This window comes from Anabrus simplex, chromosome 9 (genome assembly GCF_040414725.1).
Source record: "Anabrus simplex isolate iqAnaSimp1 chromosome 9, ASM4041472v1, whole genome shotgun sequence".
Taxonomy (NCBI): domain Eukaryota; kingdom Metazoa; phylum Arthropoda; class Insecta; order Orthoptera; family Tettigoniidae; genus Anabrus; species Anabrus simplex.
In genome coordinates this window covers 64,754,358-64,773,397 of record NC_090273.1, presented here as the reverse complement: position 1 = coordinate 64,773,397, position 19,040 = coordinate 64,754,358, and the positions used below count along the sequence as shown (strand labels likewise).

Genomic DNA, 19,040 nt, shown 5'->3' with positions numbered 1-19,040 from the left:
TACAACTTCATGATAATCTCAAACAAATTCTCCCAATTTTTCCAGACCTCAGGAGCAAAATAACATGCCGTGACTTCACTACTCAAATACACGGTGTCACGAAAATAAATTTCCAAATGCTAAACATTATCCACTCTACTGGATTTCCAAATGAAACTGCAAACATCACTCATACAACTGCTAAATGCTTTATTATTATTATTATTATTATTATTATTATTATTATTATTATTATTATTATTATTATTATTATTATTATTATTATTATTATTATTATTATTATTATTATTATTATTATTATTATTATTATTATTTGACTATCACACTGTCTAGACTGTCACAGGTTCACCCTCTTGAACCGATGGATTAGGAGTGTGTTCTCTCGTAGAAGAGGGAGTACTTATAAAAAATCTAGTGACGCGAGACAAGTGTCCCTTTGTTGTGCAATCTCATTCCATCTTCTATACCGTTAGACCGATTTTTCTGACACTCACACCAGAGATTCCGCCTGTTTTTCCGATCACAATGGTGTTGTTCGTTGATTTATCCTGCTTCTTTCACGGGCGTAATTAATTAATTCCATGGGAGATTTCCCGCGTCTTCTGGATGGATGACCCTGCCTCGTGCCATTTCCACTCTAGCGATAATCGGGAGAACTTCTCTCTGGGCGTAATTAATTATATTTCTCCCTGTGAAGTGAGCTTTATCAAATGATTCCAAAAATTCTTATTAATTAATTCCTCTCTAATGACATTGCTGAAATCTCTCTCAATAAGGGTTATTAGCCAAAAATGTATTATCAATTTCCGAACTCAGCTAAAATGTTCCGTTCTTGCTCGATGCTTTGGTCAACCCCCTCCGTGAGTAATAAGCAAGGAACGTCAGGTTGGCTAATTACCAAAATTGAGGCGCGCTTTTTCCTCTCGCAGCTGGCCCTGTATAGCCGTGTGGTGATTCTAATGTAATGTAGTATTGTTGTTGTTTGAGTCATCAGTCCACAGAGTGGTTTGGTGCAGCTCTCCATGCCACCCTATCCTGTGCTAACCTTTCATTTCTACGTAACTGTTGCATCCTGCATCTGCTCTAATCTGCTTGTCATATTCATACCTTGGTCTACCCCTACCGTTCCTACCACCTACACTTCCTTCAAGAACCAACTGAACAAGTCCTGGGTGTCTTAAGATGTGTCCCATCATTCTATCTCTCCTTTTCGTCAAATTTAGCCAAATCGATCTCCTCTCACCAATTCGATTCAGTATCTCTTCATTTGTGATTCGATCTATCCATCTCACCTTCAGAATTCTTCTGTAACACCACATTTCAAAAGCTTCTATTCTCTTTCTTTCTGAGCTAGTTATGGTCCATGTTTCACTTCCATACAATTCCACGTTCCAAACGAAAGTCTTCAAAAACATCTTTCTAATTCCGATATCAATGTTTGAAGTGAGCAAATTTATTTTCTTAAGAAAGCTCTTCCTTGCTTGTGCTAGTCTGCATTTTATGTCCTCCTTCCTTCTGCCATCGTTAGTTATTTTACTACCCAAGTAAAAACATCCATCTACTTCCTTTAAGACTTAATTTCCTAATTTTATATTTCCTACATCACCTGACTTCGTTCGACTGCACTCCGTTACTTTTGTTTTGGAGTTACTTATTTTCATCTTGTACTCCTTACCCAAGACTTCGTCCATACCATTCAGCAGCTTCTCGAGATCTTCAGCAGTCTCAGATAACAATATAATCGGCAAATCTCAAGGTTTTGATTTCCTGTCCTTGGATTCTGATTCCCTTTCCAAATTCCTCTTTGATTTCCTTTACTGCCTGTTCTATGTACACATTGAAAAGGAGGGGGACAAACTGCAGCCTTGCCTCACTCCTTTCAGGATTGCTGCTTCTTTTTCAAAACCCTCGATACTTATGACTGCACATTGATTTTAACACAGATTGTAGATAATTCTTCGTTCTCGGTATTTGATCCAAATCACCTTCAGAATCTTAAATAGCTAGGTCCAATCAACATTATCGAATGCCTTTTCCAGTTCTAGAATTATGGGTAATTATTGCAGGTATTTATTAATTGCCAGATTTATAAACGAATATTTACCATAGTTAGTTTTCTGCGATCTACGTTTTACTTTATTCGGATGATCTGTCCTGCTTATGTAACTGGGCTTTTCTATTTGACTGTTCAACTCTCCCTAAGCTGGTTTATTCGTGTATGCATTATACATGGCACATAACCGTGTTCGCTTCCTCCTAGTCACTAGTGTTTCCCACTCAAGTTTTGCTGTACTTGTCATACTACCTCTAGGATCGAAATCGTTAAGCACGAATCTTGCAGCCTTTCGCTCTACAATCTCAAGTTCCTTGATGAATCCTGTTTGGTATGGATCCCATACGGCTGCTCCGTATTCCAGGACTGGCCTAATGAATGATATATAGAACTGCGCTTTCCGCCTGGGAACTGCTGCCCTTTAGCACCCTCGTCACGAAGTTTAAGGACTTGTACGCTTCAGAAATTACACTTGCTTCGTGGGTGTCTCATTTTAGACCTACCGAGCTCGATAGCTGCAGTCGCTTAAGTGCGGCCAGTATCCAGTATTCGGGAGATAGTAGGTTCGAACCCCACTGTCGGCAGCCCTGAAAATGGTTTTCCGTGGTTTCCCATTTTCACACCAGGCAAATGCTGGGGCTGTACCTTCATTAAGGCCACGGCCGCTTCCTTTCCACTCCTAGCCCTTTCCTGTCCCATCGTCGCCGTAAGACCTGTCTGTGTCGGTGCGACGTAAAAACAATTAGCAGCAGCAGCATTTTAGACCTCTCTTATCGTGGATTCCTAGGTACATGCATGAATCACTCTCTACAAGAGCGTCCGATTCAAGACAATATTGAAAGTCTTCGTGCCTGTGTTACACGGGTGAAAAATGTATACAATATTAACAAACTGTGATCAATATTTAAGTTGGATTGTTAACTTGTAGAGTGAATTCCACATATGTAAACAAATGCAAATTTGCCATTTCCAAATAACTGTCTGTAGCTATTCAAAACAGGTGGTCATGTTACAGAGTTGGTAAACTTCAGGTGATTTAGAAACCCAGTATTATATTTTTCTGAACATTTGCTTATAATATTATATATTTCGATGTATTTCATTGAGTTTGACCAGGTATTGTAGGAGTTATTTATTTCTAAATGTTAGAAATACTTCACGGAAAATTGGAGGTGGAGAGATAATAATTGACACAAATTATTGGCTTAACATGGGGTCTTATTGACACCATAATAAAGTAAACAAAGCTTCATTAACATTGCCTTTCGTGCTAACATCAATATGCCACGATTTCAGGCGCATCTGATGGCCTCTCACGACAGCTCCTTTCACACCGTACACGGGTGTCATGAGGCATTGCTGACATTTTGCTGTCCACCGCCATCTGTTGGTCAGTGATATGGACATGTTAAAAGAATGTGATAAGATAGGATACCAAAAAATATGTTAGAGGGTCTACCTTACAAGGGCTGCATTCTGGCTAGAAATAACCACACGAAAGTATTATTATTATTATTATTATTATTATTATTATTATTATTATTATTATTATTATTATTATTAAAAAATACATCGCAATTGGAAAATATCCCGTTGGCAATGGTCACTTAGAGTAGTGCGATAACAAAGTAAAATTAAAACAATTACCCAACAAAAATAACAACTACCATAACAACACTACAACAAGCAGTTTCATGGAAAGGAAATATTACAAGAAATACTAGTAGTTTAACATTCTAAATCCAGTATCATTGTATACAAATTCGTACACAACTTAAGTATTCCCAGTGCTTAACTTGGCGGCTTACAATACTATACTGTATGTTAAGCTTACTACCAGCCTAACATTACAAGTGATGCTGAAATGAAATGAAATGAAATGAAATGTCGTATGGCTTTTGGTGCCGGGATATCCCAAGACGGGTTCGGCTCGCCAGGTGCAGGTCTTTCTATTTGACACCCGTAGGCGACCTGCGCGTCGTGATGAGGATGAAATGATGAAGACAACACATACAACCAGCCCCCGTGCCATTGGAATTAACCAATTAAGCTTAAAATCTCCGACCCGGCCGGGAATCGAACCCGGGACCCTCTGAACCGAAGGCCAGTACGCTGACCGTTCAGCCAACTAGTCGGACACAAGTGATAATGAAGTAAAGTTAAACATAATTACCCAAGAGCAATAACAGCTTCTTTCTTTTTCTTTCTTTCTTTCTTTCTTTCTTTCTTTCTTTCTTTCTTTCTTCTTCTTTTCTTCATGCTGCATCTAAATATTAGTTCCTAATTAACGTCGATCTCTAAGGATCTTTTGCTACCATGTTTTTCCTTCATTCCTACCTAGATATACCTCCTTCCTTCACAAAGCTGCAGGTTGTTCTTATTGAGTCTTCCTCGATGTTTTTTCTCTCTCTTCACATGGTAGTCCTAGAGTGGAGAGTCCGATTCTACTCAGCGCCTCACATTCGAAAAGTATGTGTTCAGCTGATTCCTCTGCTTCATTGCATTTCCTACATATGCTGTCTCGTATTACTCCAATTCTATGTAGGTGGTGTTTTTTTTTCAGATGGCAGTGTCCTGTCAACAGTCCTAATTCCAATCTTATATTTTTTCTACTGACACAACAACAGCTACTACTACTACAATAACAACAAGAGAACAACAAGCAATTGCACTGAAAGAAAATAATTCAAGAGATACCACTAGTTTAACATTCTAAATCCAGCATCATAATATACAAATTCACACCCAACTTAAGTATTTCCAGTGCTTAACATTACAGCTTACAATATTATACGTTGAGCTTACTACTAGCCTAACAGTACAACACCGTCATATACAAATTCATATGTACCTTAAGTATTTCAAAATTTTACGCTATGACTTGCAGTAAATTGAGCTGTCCAATTACTAACAATTATCTTAGCATTATAAATACAGCACGTTCATAAGTTATACAAATTCACGCATACCTTAAACAATTCAGATGCCATAACACTACAATTATTTACAGTGGGTTGAGCGCTGCATTAAAACATGACATAGAAATTTACAGAATGCTGGAGTCTATTCTTGAAGCACATTTTTGGTACTGACCGACTCACCTAGTATACATAGATGAACAGTGGTTGCTATGGTTACAATGATGTCAGGGAAAATGATGACTCTAATTCCAGATAGACCACCAGCTCGAAAACATGCCCATGTTGAAAGATTTGTCAGTAAGTCGATTGCAGCGTTGGAACACGTTATGGAATCGTTGGGTGAGGAATCCAGTATTGGATATATCATCAAAAGGCCGCAGCCATTGTTTAAGGCTCATCCCAATTCTGCCGTCGTAACCCGTTTTATTCTTAGTGCATAAATAATGTTCTATATCTTGCACTGACGAGCCTCCGTGGCTCAGGTGGCAGAGCGCCGGCCTCTAACCGCTGGATTCCGTGGTTCAAATCCCAATGACTCAATGTGAGAATTGTGCTGGACAAAACGGAGGCGGGACCTTTTCCTCCGAGTACTCCGGTTTTCCATGCCATCTTACATTCCATCAACACTCTCCAATATCATTTGATCTGTCAGTCACTAATCATTGCCCCAGGGGAGTGCGACAGGCTTCGGCAGCCGGAACAATTCCTATCCTCGTCGCTATATGGGGGCTGCATTTATTGCATTCCCGACCCGTTCGAATGACTGGAGAGGCTGAGGATTTTCCTTTATCTTGCAAGATGTGTAAAGGTGATGTGTACTTTTTTTCGCCTTCTTTGGTGCCCAGTTCCGGGTAGATAAATTGTATTTATCATCTCCGGCTTCAGCAACAGCTTTCTTGGCCTCTCGTTTTGTGATAACCTATCTTCCCCTGTCTTTTGAGCTAGCCAGTTTCTGGATGCATTTTTCTTTCCATGAATCTTCTACCAAACCTGAGTCATCCACAGCCATATCTGATCGACGTGGTGGCAGCGTGGTTTTGTTGTGCCGTGGGATGCTCTAGCTGCGGCAGTCACTGATTCTCAACGGGCGGTCCATCAGTTGTCAACAGAGTCTGGGTTGACAGAGGGAAATATAACATTTTTGACCAGTGCCGCCTTATGATCTTACAGTTTCCGGCACCTCATCCTCTCCAGGCCACTCACGTTGCTATATTTATAAAATTTAATAATTCTTAGGTCTAAAATGGCCGTTTGTGCTGAGGAGAAAAATAGTCCGATGTTATAACCTTGACATACATGACTGAAAATAGCAGCGTCGCACTAAGGTGAAATCAATCTGACTGCTATTACCACTGGTATAGGCGATAAGGTGACATTTACGTCCCCATAATTACTTTTACAGTTTTCCGACATGCCCAGGTGCCGGAATTATGACCCGGCGTAATTTCTTTACCAGCCAGTAAATTTACCGACATGAGCATTTTCAAAATCCACTGAACTGATCCAGGATCGGAGCCGCCAATTTGGGCTCACAAGGTCACCCCTCTACCGTCTGAGCTACTCTGTCCGCAAAGAAGAATTATGTTGGCTAACTATAGAGCAGATTTTTTCACTTCACCTTTTAATTGACAATTTGTTCAAAGATCTATTAAAACCTCACACGCAACGTTAATTTCAATATTTTGAACGCATAAAAAGTATTCATTGATTGATTTCAGTTTTAAGACTTCGTCAGAGCAAAACCCAACATTAATTTACAAATCTGTTGTTTCAGATAATGCCACAACCGTACATTGTGAGCTGTATATTCGCAGTTTCGGTTCCATCAGCCCGGTCACAATGGTGAGTATTTGTATTTACAATATACAGTATGGGAGATAGACATGCGTACTGAACATTTAAGTAGCATGTTTCAATCATATTTGTTTTCGTTATGATTATTCCTGGTATTTTTCTATTTATATAGGTCAGCACTTGAGGTTGATGTTTGAATAGTTTTAAGATTGGATTCTCTTCATCACTGCAACTTTAAGTGTTTCTGTACCGGTTGCTAGTATTGTGTAGTTTGTATAAATGAAGAGATGTGTATAGAAACGAGCATAAATATCCAGCCGCCGAGCCGTTGGAATAACCATACACAGTTAAAAATCCCTAGCCAAGCCGGTAATCGAACCTCGGGCCCTCTGAACCTAAATCTAGTACGTATGCTGAGGGCTCAGAAAAGGAACTGGAAATCGTATTTATGTAATAACTTATATTATATTATACACTAAAGGGAGTCCGACTCATTGGCTGAATGGTCAGCGTTGAGGCCTTCAGTTTAGAGGGTCCTGGGTTCGATTCCCGGCTGGGTCGGGGATTTTAATCGCGCCTGATAAATTCATATTACCCGAGGATTTGGTGTTTGTGTTTGTTCCAACACTTTCCTCCTGATATTCAGACAACATACCACACTACACTTCCAACCACCACAGAAACACCCAATAATGATTACATCCCTCCAGACAGGGTTGGCGTCAGGAAGGGCATCCGGCCAAATCAACACGTGCGACACAGTTCGCACCCGCGATCCCATGGGTGTGGGAAAAGAAGTAGTAGTAGTAGAATAAGAGGAAGAAGAAGAAGATGATGATGATGATACACTGAAGGGAGACTAATAAATCGAACTACCCGAGCGAGTTGGCCGTGCGGTTAAGGCGCGCAGCTGTGAATGTGCATTCGAGTGATAGTGGGTTCTAGCCCCAGTATCGGCAGCCCTGAAAATAATTTTCCGTGGTTTCCCGTTTTCACATCACTTTAATTGAATCGTTTGTTGCAGAAACAGCACTTCTCCACTTTTGACACTCTACGAGTTATAAATACTGCTATGATTAATGCACGAAGGGCTACAATTTTGTGCAGAAAAAACACTTCTACCATATATATCTGCCTGTCAGTCTCAAATGAAATCCGTTTTGTGCAGAAAGAACACTTATCCTGGAAAGGTGTTGTTTTTTGCTTCAAACCAGCTCGCTTCACAAAGTAGTTGTGTTTGCTTTCCCTAGAAGGCGCTAAGAAAGCTTTCCCAATTTCCCTCCAGATGTTAACGTCCTCTTCCATTTCCGTTCATCATGTCTACTAGTGAGGATAGGCCTGCTGCCATTTCTTGATGGATACAGTACTTTTGTACCCAGCTCTTGGCACAGGCCAGAGTAAAGTGTAGCTTCCACCGAAGTCCCAGTCTCATCCGTGGCTGTGACAATATAGAAGCTGCTGGGGTATGGGTGGTGCTGAGTAATGACATTCAGAGCACGACTAGTGCATGAGTGTTATGAAAGGTGTTGCTCATAGGGTCAGTCGTGCTGCAGTAGCACTTTCTGACCCAGTGAGGAGAGCAATGACAAACTACCTCACTCCTCGTCTTGCCTAGTACGCCTCATTTTGGTGCTGTCATTGGTTTTTGCGGTTTCCTTATAACCGCATAACCTTTGGTGGTGCTATTTGAGGATCCAACCAGCCTCTGGGCTGATGACCTAACAGACACTACTGAGGAAGAAACTATTGTATCGGAAGTGAAAAAGAGGAGAAGGTGTGAAAAATGTTGAATACAAACGAGAGTAAGTGAAACGTGCAAGAGTAAATGGTGCAGAATATACAAACTATGCTGGAAAGGTTGTTGAGAAGAAGAAAATTGGAAATGATTGCAAGTGAGTATGTTGATTTATTATTGTGTGATGCCAGTTTTTCTGTTCTTAGTTTTGATACTATTGTAAAGGGATGTTCATGGATGAGACCTTTAAAATATGTTTACATTCTGTTTAATTGTGGCATGCAGTAACAGATAAATATTATACTACTGTTATTTAAAATAAACTCAATTTGTTCTAGGTGTTTTGAAAAAGTACCGGAGGGGGATCGGAATGAAATATTTATGAAGTTTTATGACAAGGAAACTAAAAATGAACAAGACGCATATTTATAAGCATTGATAGAATGAGTTCAAGTTAAAAGGAGACGTCCTACAAGAGATGCATGTACAAAGTCACGGGCAAGTAATTTCAAATATTATGTAACATCTAGTTCTGGAAGACAGGAAGTATGTGCCAAAGCATTCAAAAGTATGCATGCCGTGACAAAAGCTCGCATTCATCGTTTATCATCTTTGTTGCTCTCTGGTAGGTTACCAAAGGACTTACGAGGTAAAAGTTCTTCTGCAAATGCAACATCAGGGGAAATATGTAAACTGATTGAAGATCTCATACGCTTATTCTCTACCAAAACATCGCATTACTCCGCTGGAGAAATTGAATATTTGAGTGAGAAAATCTGAAAATAATTCATGCCTGCTACATGGAGAAATATCCTGATAAAAATTGTTTCCTATTGGCTGTACCACAATATTTTCAAGGAGCGTTTTAATCTAGCGTTTGGAAGACCACAAATTGACACGTGTTGTAAATGCGAAGAACTGTCGGTGAAGAGGAAAAGTCCATCCCTAAATGACAATGCCAAATGTATGCTGCAGAAGAGTATAGTGTGCACCAGAGAAAAGCTAAGGCATTTACACGAAACATTGAGTCACTGGCTAGTCTTTGCAAACAAGATGACGAAGTTGCTGCAATGTGCGTGGATTATATGCAAAATTTTCAGCTGCCGCAAATACCTGTACAGGAAGCTTTCTACCTTAGACAGCTCACTGTTAATGTTTTCAATATCCATAACTTGAAATATAATACAGTGAAATGTTATATATATCATGAGGGACAAGGTAAGAAGGGTCCAGATGAAGTCTGTTCCTTTCTCTTAGATTATATTAACAGTGAGCTACCAAAGTCGACAAAGTAGCTGCACATCATCTCTGACGGTTGTCCAGGTCAGAATAACAACAATATAGTAGTTAGATTTCTCCAAACACTTGTTATTAGTAGACAATTTAAACAAATAAACCACTATTTTCCGATTCAAGGTCATTCTTTCATCCCTTTCGATCACGACTTCGGTGTGGTGAAACTGAAGATTCGCAGAATAGATAGAATTTATTCCCTCAGAGAGTATGTTTAATTGATGATTTTGTCAAATAATAATAAAAAACAGATTCACTGTTAAAATGGTGCAAGATAAAGACATTCTTGATTTCAATAACTGGTGGAAGACATTCTTCAAGAGTCAGTTCTTTCACCTGAGTCGCTAGGAAGAGGTGTGAAAAGAGATGCGAAAGTAGCATTTCATATAAATCAATTCATGGAGTTTCAGTATGAGGAAAATCATGTCTTAGGAAAACATTGTATTGATGGACTGTGCGTTCATACTTTCAAGTTGCTTATTTCTACAACCAGTCTCCCTGTGTTACCAACTAGACTTGCTTATCCACAAGGCTGTGTTCCATTAAATGAAAATAAATTAGCAGACATAAAGAAGTTGGAATCTTACATACCAGAAGAAAACCATGAGTTTTATAATGAACTGTTTGCATGGGCCACATCAGCGCAATAGAAGTGAGAAGCATTGTTCAAAGATAAGAGACTTACATGTTACTTTTATTATATTGTGTTGTTTTGTTTTATATATATTTTTAACTTTGGAAAGGGGCATAAAAGGAGTATTCTTCCGTTTATTTTTCTATACAATGTGCAAATAAGTATGTCTTACAAATAACTATTAAATAATGGTTTTAAACACTACATATCCTCAGTACAAATAAAGTTCCTTTTGAAATTGAAATGACATTAAAATCAATGTTACAGTTCCTTATATTCTCATGAATGGTGTTGGTTGCAGAAACAGCATGTCTCCACCATTTTCAACAAATTCTGTAAGGGAGCGTATTGGACTAATTCATACAAACAACCTATCTGTCATAGTCATTTCAACAGTTGAACAAGCATAATAAATATCGGAAAGATAGAAACGACATTACACACTACAGACAGTTTTTCATATTTTTTGAACAATTTGGTACGTTGGAGAAGTGTCATTTCTGAACCAAATGATTCAGTTAAGACCACGGCCGCTTCCTTCCCACTCTTAGCCCTTTCTCTATCGCATCGTCACCATAAGAACTATTTGTGTCGGTGGGGCGTGAAGCAAGTTGTAAAAGCAAAAATCGAACTAAGCACTAATTTATTCTTTAGAAAGGCGTGAAAGCTGAATAACATCGGCACCAACATAATCAGAGTTCGAATATCATCGAGGTTAGAACTGAAAAGTTTATTCCCAAAGTGTCTTTGATTCATGAAATAGGAGACACCGGAAATCACGTTCTTCTCCATTTTCAGATAAACAATTTCAAATACAAGGTATAGTAATAAAGTAGGTCAAATTTCCAGCACATACTCCTCACACGTAGAAGAGTACAACATGTTATATGGACATGGGTCCGCAAACGCTTTATTTCCAGGTTAGAACTCATTTTCTACCACAAGAACATAACGTAGCAGCATAACACATGAAACACGTTCTTTCATGAAATGTACAAAACGTCAACGAACACTCAAATCTGTACAAAAACAAAAGATATGACTGTTCGATACTTTTCTTGACTCGTTATGCCGAAGAAGGTGACGATATGTTGAGTCAGATAGTACTGGGAGACGAAACACGGGTTTTGCATATCACGCCAGAATCGAATCAACAGAGCATGGAGTGGAGACACACATATTCGCCTGTAACGGTGAAGGACAAACAGACTGTCCCAGCGTAAGATCAAGATCAAGAACTCGTGGTTATCGGAGCAGGTAGCAAGTGTCTATGAGGAGGGTATTCAAAACTTAATTATAACGTATGATAAGTGTTTAAACCAACTTGGCGGCTATGTTGAACAATAGACTATAGTACGTAGAATATGCAAATAAATGTGGTGTTTGAAAATCGTCTTTCGTTGTGTATTAATTTTCAAACGGTCCTTACTTAAAAAACACCCCTCGTACACATTACCCCTCGTATACATTACTCCTGGGATTCATCAGCGCATGATCAGCGCGAGGGTGGGTTGATGCGAGTATCAGTCATGTATCATACTATCGAGTAAACACCAAACGCTTCACCTGAGATCATTTTCAAGCTGACATTGTACGGCATAGATTGCCGAATGATCTTTCCATTGTCCTTCAAAAATCTGACTACATCTGTCGGGTTTGAACCTAACCTCTTGGGATCCAGAGACAAATAGTCTACTCTACCGCTCATCAACAGACGGAGGTTCTAATTGCCATTATAACAAATTATAAAATGTCAGTAGAATCTCTACTCGACTCCCGATAACTCAACATTCCGCATAACTCAGCAGCTTGACGAGCACTAATGTTTTTTCTTTTCGTAATTGCTAAATTATTTTCATTGGTCAAGATATATATGAGCCATATTTCTTCTTCCTAAACTGACGTCGGTACGTCAATCAATGGACCACGGCATTTTGGAAGCACTGAAGAAAATATACAGATGTAAACTACTTCCTTCTCTTGTCCTAGCTGAGGAGGGATGGTATGTTATTTTCGATATTCTAAGGAAAATAGACAGAATGGATGTAGGGGGATGAATATCTGAATCTAGGAATGAAATCGAATATATAAGCCTCGTTATTTCCCGGAGAAAATTATTGGACCACTAAGGAAACGTGTTTCAAGGAAACATGGAAGAGAGAGAAAATTGTGATATAGTCAACTTATTAAAGAAAATTCCAGGCTGCGAAGATGCTAGTGGTTTTGTTGGAGTGTGGATTGGGTAGGATGCAATCCGTGAACTTTTAGATAGTGAAACAGTTGCGCTAATGAAAGAGAATGAAGATAAAAATGAAGATGAAATAGAAGAAGGAATGGAAGACAACGGAACAGTTTAAAAGATTCACAGTGAAGGAATACAGACCGAAAGGTATGAAGGTGCATCTACTATGGGCATTTTGTTTCTCCGCCGACTACGGACGAAGCTTCACGAAGGCAGAATAAGTGCTAGAAACAGTCAATCATCACGACATTTTTCCTACAATGAACTAGCCATTTCTTTATTTTCTTATGCAAGTTTCTGTTGTTGATTTTTCCTTTCTAACAATTATTTTAGGGTATGTTGTACTTTTCTTATGCCCTGCTAGGTCTCTCATTAGAATGATACGCAGTAAAATATTATGAGTTGTGAATGAGCCATGCCTTATTCCGTAAAACTCGATATTTGGGAAACTGGGCACCCTCTCAGTCCCCATTAGGTCGAGTTCGCGGGACTCTAATGTATCATGTGTTTGTACCTTACCAACTGTTTTGTGGAAAAAGAGGAACAGAAACTGCAAACTAAACAAAACAATGCATATATCTTTTGGATTTTATAAGGTGAAATGTTACATTTGTAACTTCTTTCTTGTCCGTCGAGTGGGATTTTACTTTTTATAAAATGTCTAGATCTACAACCAGTCGGCTGGAACAAATACATTAAAAGCTGTAGCGAGTATCGGTTTCAAAATGGATGAAAGAGGGGTGGAGTTTACTGAATTTCTGACTACATGTAATTGCAAGGCTTTGAAATATGGTGCTGTCACCGTTGATCAAAATATACTGAGTATAATAATTTCGTGTGGCTATTTCTAGCCGGGTGCAGCCCTTGTAAGGCAGACCCTCCGATGGGGGTGGGCGGCATCTGCCATGCGTTGGTAACTGCGTGTTAGTGTGGTGTAGGATAGTGTTATGTGTGGTGTGTTAGTTGCAGGAGACGGCACAAACACCCAGCCCCGGGCCATTGGAATTAACCAATGAAGGTTAAAATCCTCGACCCGGCCGGGAATCGAACCCGGGGCCCTCTGAACCGAAGGCCAGTACGCTGACTATTCAGCCAACGAGTCGGATAATATACTGGGTGCAAAAGGTGAACAATGCAGATGAGCTAGATCGAGCTAGCGAGAAACGACAGCTGATCAACCATATACAGAGGAGGAGATCGTCATGGCTGGAGCACAGACTGTGGCATTGTGGAGTGATGATCAATGTCCTTGCGAGTAAGATACTCGGAGAAGGCTGTCGTGGGAGGCCAAGAAACGCACAGGTTTTCTTCACTAGAACATGTCTGAAGAACTACGTAGAGGCTGAGCGGAGAGCTCAAGATAGACTAACTTGGAGGAGAGTCGTCTTAGGGGTAATGAAATGGCGTATGGCTTTTAATGCCAGGAGTGTCCGAGGACAAGTTCGGCTCGTCAGATGCAGCTCTTTTCATTTGACACCCGTAGACAACCTGCGTGTCGTGATGAGGATGAAATGATGATGAAGACGACACGTACACCCAGGCCCCGTGCCAGCGAAATTAACCAATTATGGTTAAAATTCCCGACCCTGCCGGGAATCGAACCCAGGACCCCTGTGACCAAAGGCCAGCACGCTAAACTTTTAGTCATGGAGCCGGACGTCTTAGGGGTAAACCAATTGAAAGAGTGAATAGGCACGATAATAATGAACCTGTAATCTATATTAATATTATAAAGAGTAAAAAATTGTATATTTGTTTGTAACGGATAGACTAAAAAACTACTGAACCAGTTTTAAAAATTACTTCAGCTATAGAAAGTTACATTGCCAATGAGTAACATGGGCTGTATTTTATTTTCAAAACTATTCGAGTGGGGGGGCGTCGGGGGGAGATATAAAATATAAAAATAATAGGCTAATATAGGCGAAATCGAATTTGTCGTACAAGGACGAGAAAAAAATATTTTAAGCCCCTTGATGCAAATGACAAAACTCGGTGAGCCCTATGGACCCGAAAACCATGTTTTAAGGCCCTAAAATCAACCGTTATGGAGATATTGGCATCACACGATCCCTGCTCTAGGAATCGGATAAAGAAATGCACTGCCGTAACCATGGTAACGTCAGCTCCAGTATTCTTACAGCAGCGAAATTCTCTACAACATATCACAAAAATCTAACATGTTACAGACATGAAAATTGGTATTTGGAATCCCCTTTAAAAACAAAAGAACAAAAATTTTGCTTTCAGAAAATTCACTTAAGGGGTGAGGGTGTGGGAGGGATGAAAAGGAGTGAGGAAGGAGTTGAATTCTTTATATGAGGACACAGATATCTAAGAAATTGAAGATGTTACACACGTTAATACTGGTACTTGGAATCTCTTTTAAAGCTAAATGAGCACATTTTTTTTTTGGAAAATCCTCTTAAGGTGTAATAATAAAAAAGCGGGAGAATTTTTAAATTGAGTATCTTATTCTTCTACCGCTTTTCCCACATATGTGGGGTTGCGGGTGCGAACTGTGTCGCACATGTGGATTTCACCCTGTTTTACGCCTGGATGCCTTTCCTGACGCCAACTCCGTGTGTAGGGATGTAATTACTATTGCGTGTACCTGTTGTGGTTGGTAATGTGGAGTGTTGAATGAATAAAAAGAGGAGAGTGTTGGGACAAACACAAACAACCTGTCACCGAGCCAGATGAATTAATCACACGCGATTAAAATCCCCGACCCAGCGCGGAATCGAACCCGGAACCCTTTGAACCGAAAGCCTCAACGCTGACCACTCAGCCAAAGAGTCGGGCAGTTCTTAAAATGAGTATAGGTACAGTATATCTCATACACTTGACATGTTACAGGCGTGAAAATTGGTATTTTTAATCCACTTATAAAAAGAAACCGGCACTTTTTGTTTTCGGAAAAATCAACTTAAGCTGGAGATCGAAAATAAGTGAAGGAGTTGAATTTTCTTTATGAGGATACTTTTATCTCCAAAACTAAGATGTTACAGACGTGAAAATCGGTAGGCCTATTTGGAATCTCCTTTACAAAGAAAGTAAACTTTTTTTCGACTTAAAAGAGGACTGTTTCTCATATGTAGAGTTCCATGTGACATGTTCCAGATTTAGCTCTCTCAGTATCCTGGTCATCTTATCCCCATAAGGCAATGCCACGAACATGGTTTACAAGAGGCTCTGGGGTAAATGAAATGCAATTTTTCGGTCATATTTTACACTTTAGGGATTTTCAGATAATATCTTAGTGCAGTACCGAGGAACAGTTAATTTTTATCAACTTACACAATCCTCGCGAGCGAAGCCGTGGGTAACAGCTAGTCTATATAAATAAAGTTGTAGTGGGTCCACTGTCTGTAATTTCGTTTGTTTTGCCAATTTTTCAGAGATATGTATCCGTTTTAGGTCAACTCAAAACCGTTTTAAGCTTTCGTGTCGGTTTGTCTGTTTGTTTGTCTGTTCCATCATCACGGCGAAACGGCAGATCTCGACCAAACTTCATACTTAGGTACACTCATCCAGGAGCAGGTTTACGTATGCATATGATTTTAAAATCACTGAATAGACTAGAGGTTTATAGTAAAACAAAACCAATTTTCTTCGATTTTCTGTAAAATCCGTGGACTCTGTGTGAAAGATCCCTCCATTTTCAACAAATTTTGTTATGCACATAATTTACTATATTCTTCAAACGACGGAGAAAATTACTATTTTCTGTGGATTTCATGCTCTACATTGAGTGACCGACAGACCGACAACGAACCTACCATGGCAACGTCTCTGGCTGCTTGCCAGCAGGGAGGTGACGCAGTGACATTTTCGTCATCATTCCTGTAAACTCTTTGTTGTTCCTTGGGTATAAGGCGAGAGAGAATATTTAGAATCTTAGGTTTGGTAAGAGATAGTAGGGAGAAATGGAAAGGTGGAGGGTAGGACATAACCGTAAAAGGATGGGATAGGACGGGCCTATCCCAAATGTAAGCAGAGAGCCTGGAAAAGAATGACAGAAAAATATTTCCAGAGTGGAGTGAGGGAGGTGGGGCATATGAGGAGACGGATTTCAGCCACATATGGCCGGCCGCGAAGAGAATGGTGAGAAATTTGCATTGCCATATGGTAGGGGATGTTGGGATCTTTCCTTTGGGCCCCACGAGCAGTGAATGGCGTGTCATCCTTGGGATGGCGCCTCCTTTCCTCACCAGGGGGATGCCACGGCCGGACAGTAGTTGTAGGAGTGGCGCCTTGCACGTGGATTAGTTTCTCCCCCGTGTAGGGGGCCAACAAGTTAATTTTAGGATTATAGGATTAATTTAGATGCAAGGGTACCCTAACATGTGGACCGGTCATCCGCCCATGTTAGTGGTGGCTTAGTGGATTTGGTTTAGTGGTGGTGTCTTTTTAGTGGGGGTGTCTTGCACGGAGACTGGTATCCCGCCCATGTGGGGGCCACCAAGTTAGTTGCGTATGGTTGGCCATTACATGTTGATTGGTCATCAGCCCATATAAGGGGCCACTTAGTAGACTTAGATGGTGTGTTTTTAGTTCCGTTGGTTTCCATGGTCCTTTCTGTTTATGAAATCTGGCATTGTGAACATGTATCTGGCCGATAAGCCTGTAAAGTTCAATAAATTACTACTACTACTACCATAAGGCGAGAGAGACGATAAGCTGCCGTTCTCCGGGATATTTGCGGAATACCATTGGAAGTTACGATCGTCTTCCAATAACTCTAAGGGTGTCTGTTAATGTTTCAACAGTACCTCGGAGTGTAACCCATTATTTCGGACCGTAAGATGTTTTGTGGCATTTGCTATAATTTTTACGGTATTTCCCTTCTACTTTTGTTTTCTGCTCACATTTCTTGCCTCTGCATTGCCCCTTTAGGCTTGTGTAATACGATAAGTCATCTGTTAACCTAAGAATCCCTGTGCCTAAATTTCCCCTTTGTTACCGCTTTCTCAAATCAGTAACTCATCACAATTTAGTGAGGAACATATCATTTTTCAATATATCCACTTGGTATTTACAAATTTCTCCTACCCGGCTGTCCTCAGTTATTATCCTATCTTCAATCGATGTCAACTTTCTTAACTATATTAATTCTTCCTTAATTACCCCGTATGTTTGGAAGTGCTAATCCAGAAACCTGGACGCTTTTACATTTGAGGAAAATTCCAAGCTGTTAAGTTTTTTAGCCCGGAAAATATCAAATATTGTGGAAATTTCTATGACGATGCATACCTCCGTTTCTGGATATGTATTGGTAAGTCCTATCTCAAAATAGTTAGCACAATTGTCGTTCAATATGGAGAGATCTTCAACTTTTGTCCTATGACTTTCTGTCATTCCTCGATCCCTTATACGTTAGATGGTGATGCATTTCTCGATTATAATACCATTCCAACTCGAATGTGACTGGCATTAGGAAAAGGGGCCTGCCTTTATAATGAAAATTTCCCATCACGATTGTGAATGGCAGTAGGCAATTGAGCCTGCCAATATAGCAGAAACTCCCGAACTCGGTTGTGAATGGCAGTAGGAATCGTGGCCTGAGAGTTTCATCAAAGCTCCCTAACGCGCACATCGGAAAAACGTGGTGTCTCTCGGATTTAAATAAACTAAATCTACTAAGCCACCACTAACATGGACGGATGACCGGTCCACATGTTAGGGTATTCCTGCATCTAAATTAATCCTAAATTAACTGCGAGGCATACAGTTTTATATAATCTTACTCACTGCGTATACTGTGGCAGTATATAAAGACAGCAGTGGGAATAGTTTGAAATTTATTATTTTCTTGTATTAAAAATTATTCTTGTTGTACAAGATTTAATTCTGTTTGGACTTCTAGACTTGGAAAAATTGTTTCGATATCATAAACCTGGCTCTATCCAGATCATATTAAATGATGTTTAAGAAACACTTATTTATGGATTTTATCAAAGTTATCATTAATCTGTGAATTTTAATATTTTCGTTTTTTGTTTAAATGTGTGAAACATGCTGTACTACATGCGCAGTTCTGGAAGCTCGTTTCCTGTTGCGTAAACAAAGACTTTTCTATAACATTTATTATCACTGTGTCAGCACGAAAGAAGAGACTTTTGATTGGAGAAACTAAGAGTAAATGTAATTGGTGAATGTGAAAATCGAAGGTGAATTCTGTATTGTGATTGGTTCCTTTTGGTGGTTGTACCATATCTTGTTCCACGATCTTACCCCGCTCCTTCTGTGAGAGCGAGGTAGGATCTGTGTCTTTAGTCATCTGACCATCTTAGCAAGCGGACGTGCTCCTCCATTGGTCCCCTCGTGGGAAAACCGGTCTCGGAGTAAGCACTGTTTCTACGTTT

The 19,040-nt window shown here is 39.8% G+C and overlaps 1 protein-coding gene across 1 annotated transcript in view; it reads left to right on the top strand.

The window, feature by feature from the left end:
• The window catches only part of LOC136881056 (glycine receptor subunit alpha-3), an 865,119-nt gene that overhangs the window by 544,895 nt on the left and 301,184 nt on the right, over positions 1-19,040 (top strand). Inside the window, exon 3 of the mRNA XM_067153659.2 lies at positions 6,749-6,816. Coding sequence (XP_067009760.2) covers positions 6,749-6,816 — 68 coding nt within the window. The remainder of the gene's footprint in view (positions 1-6,748; positions 6,817-19,040) is intronic.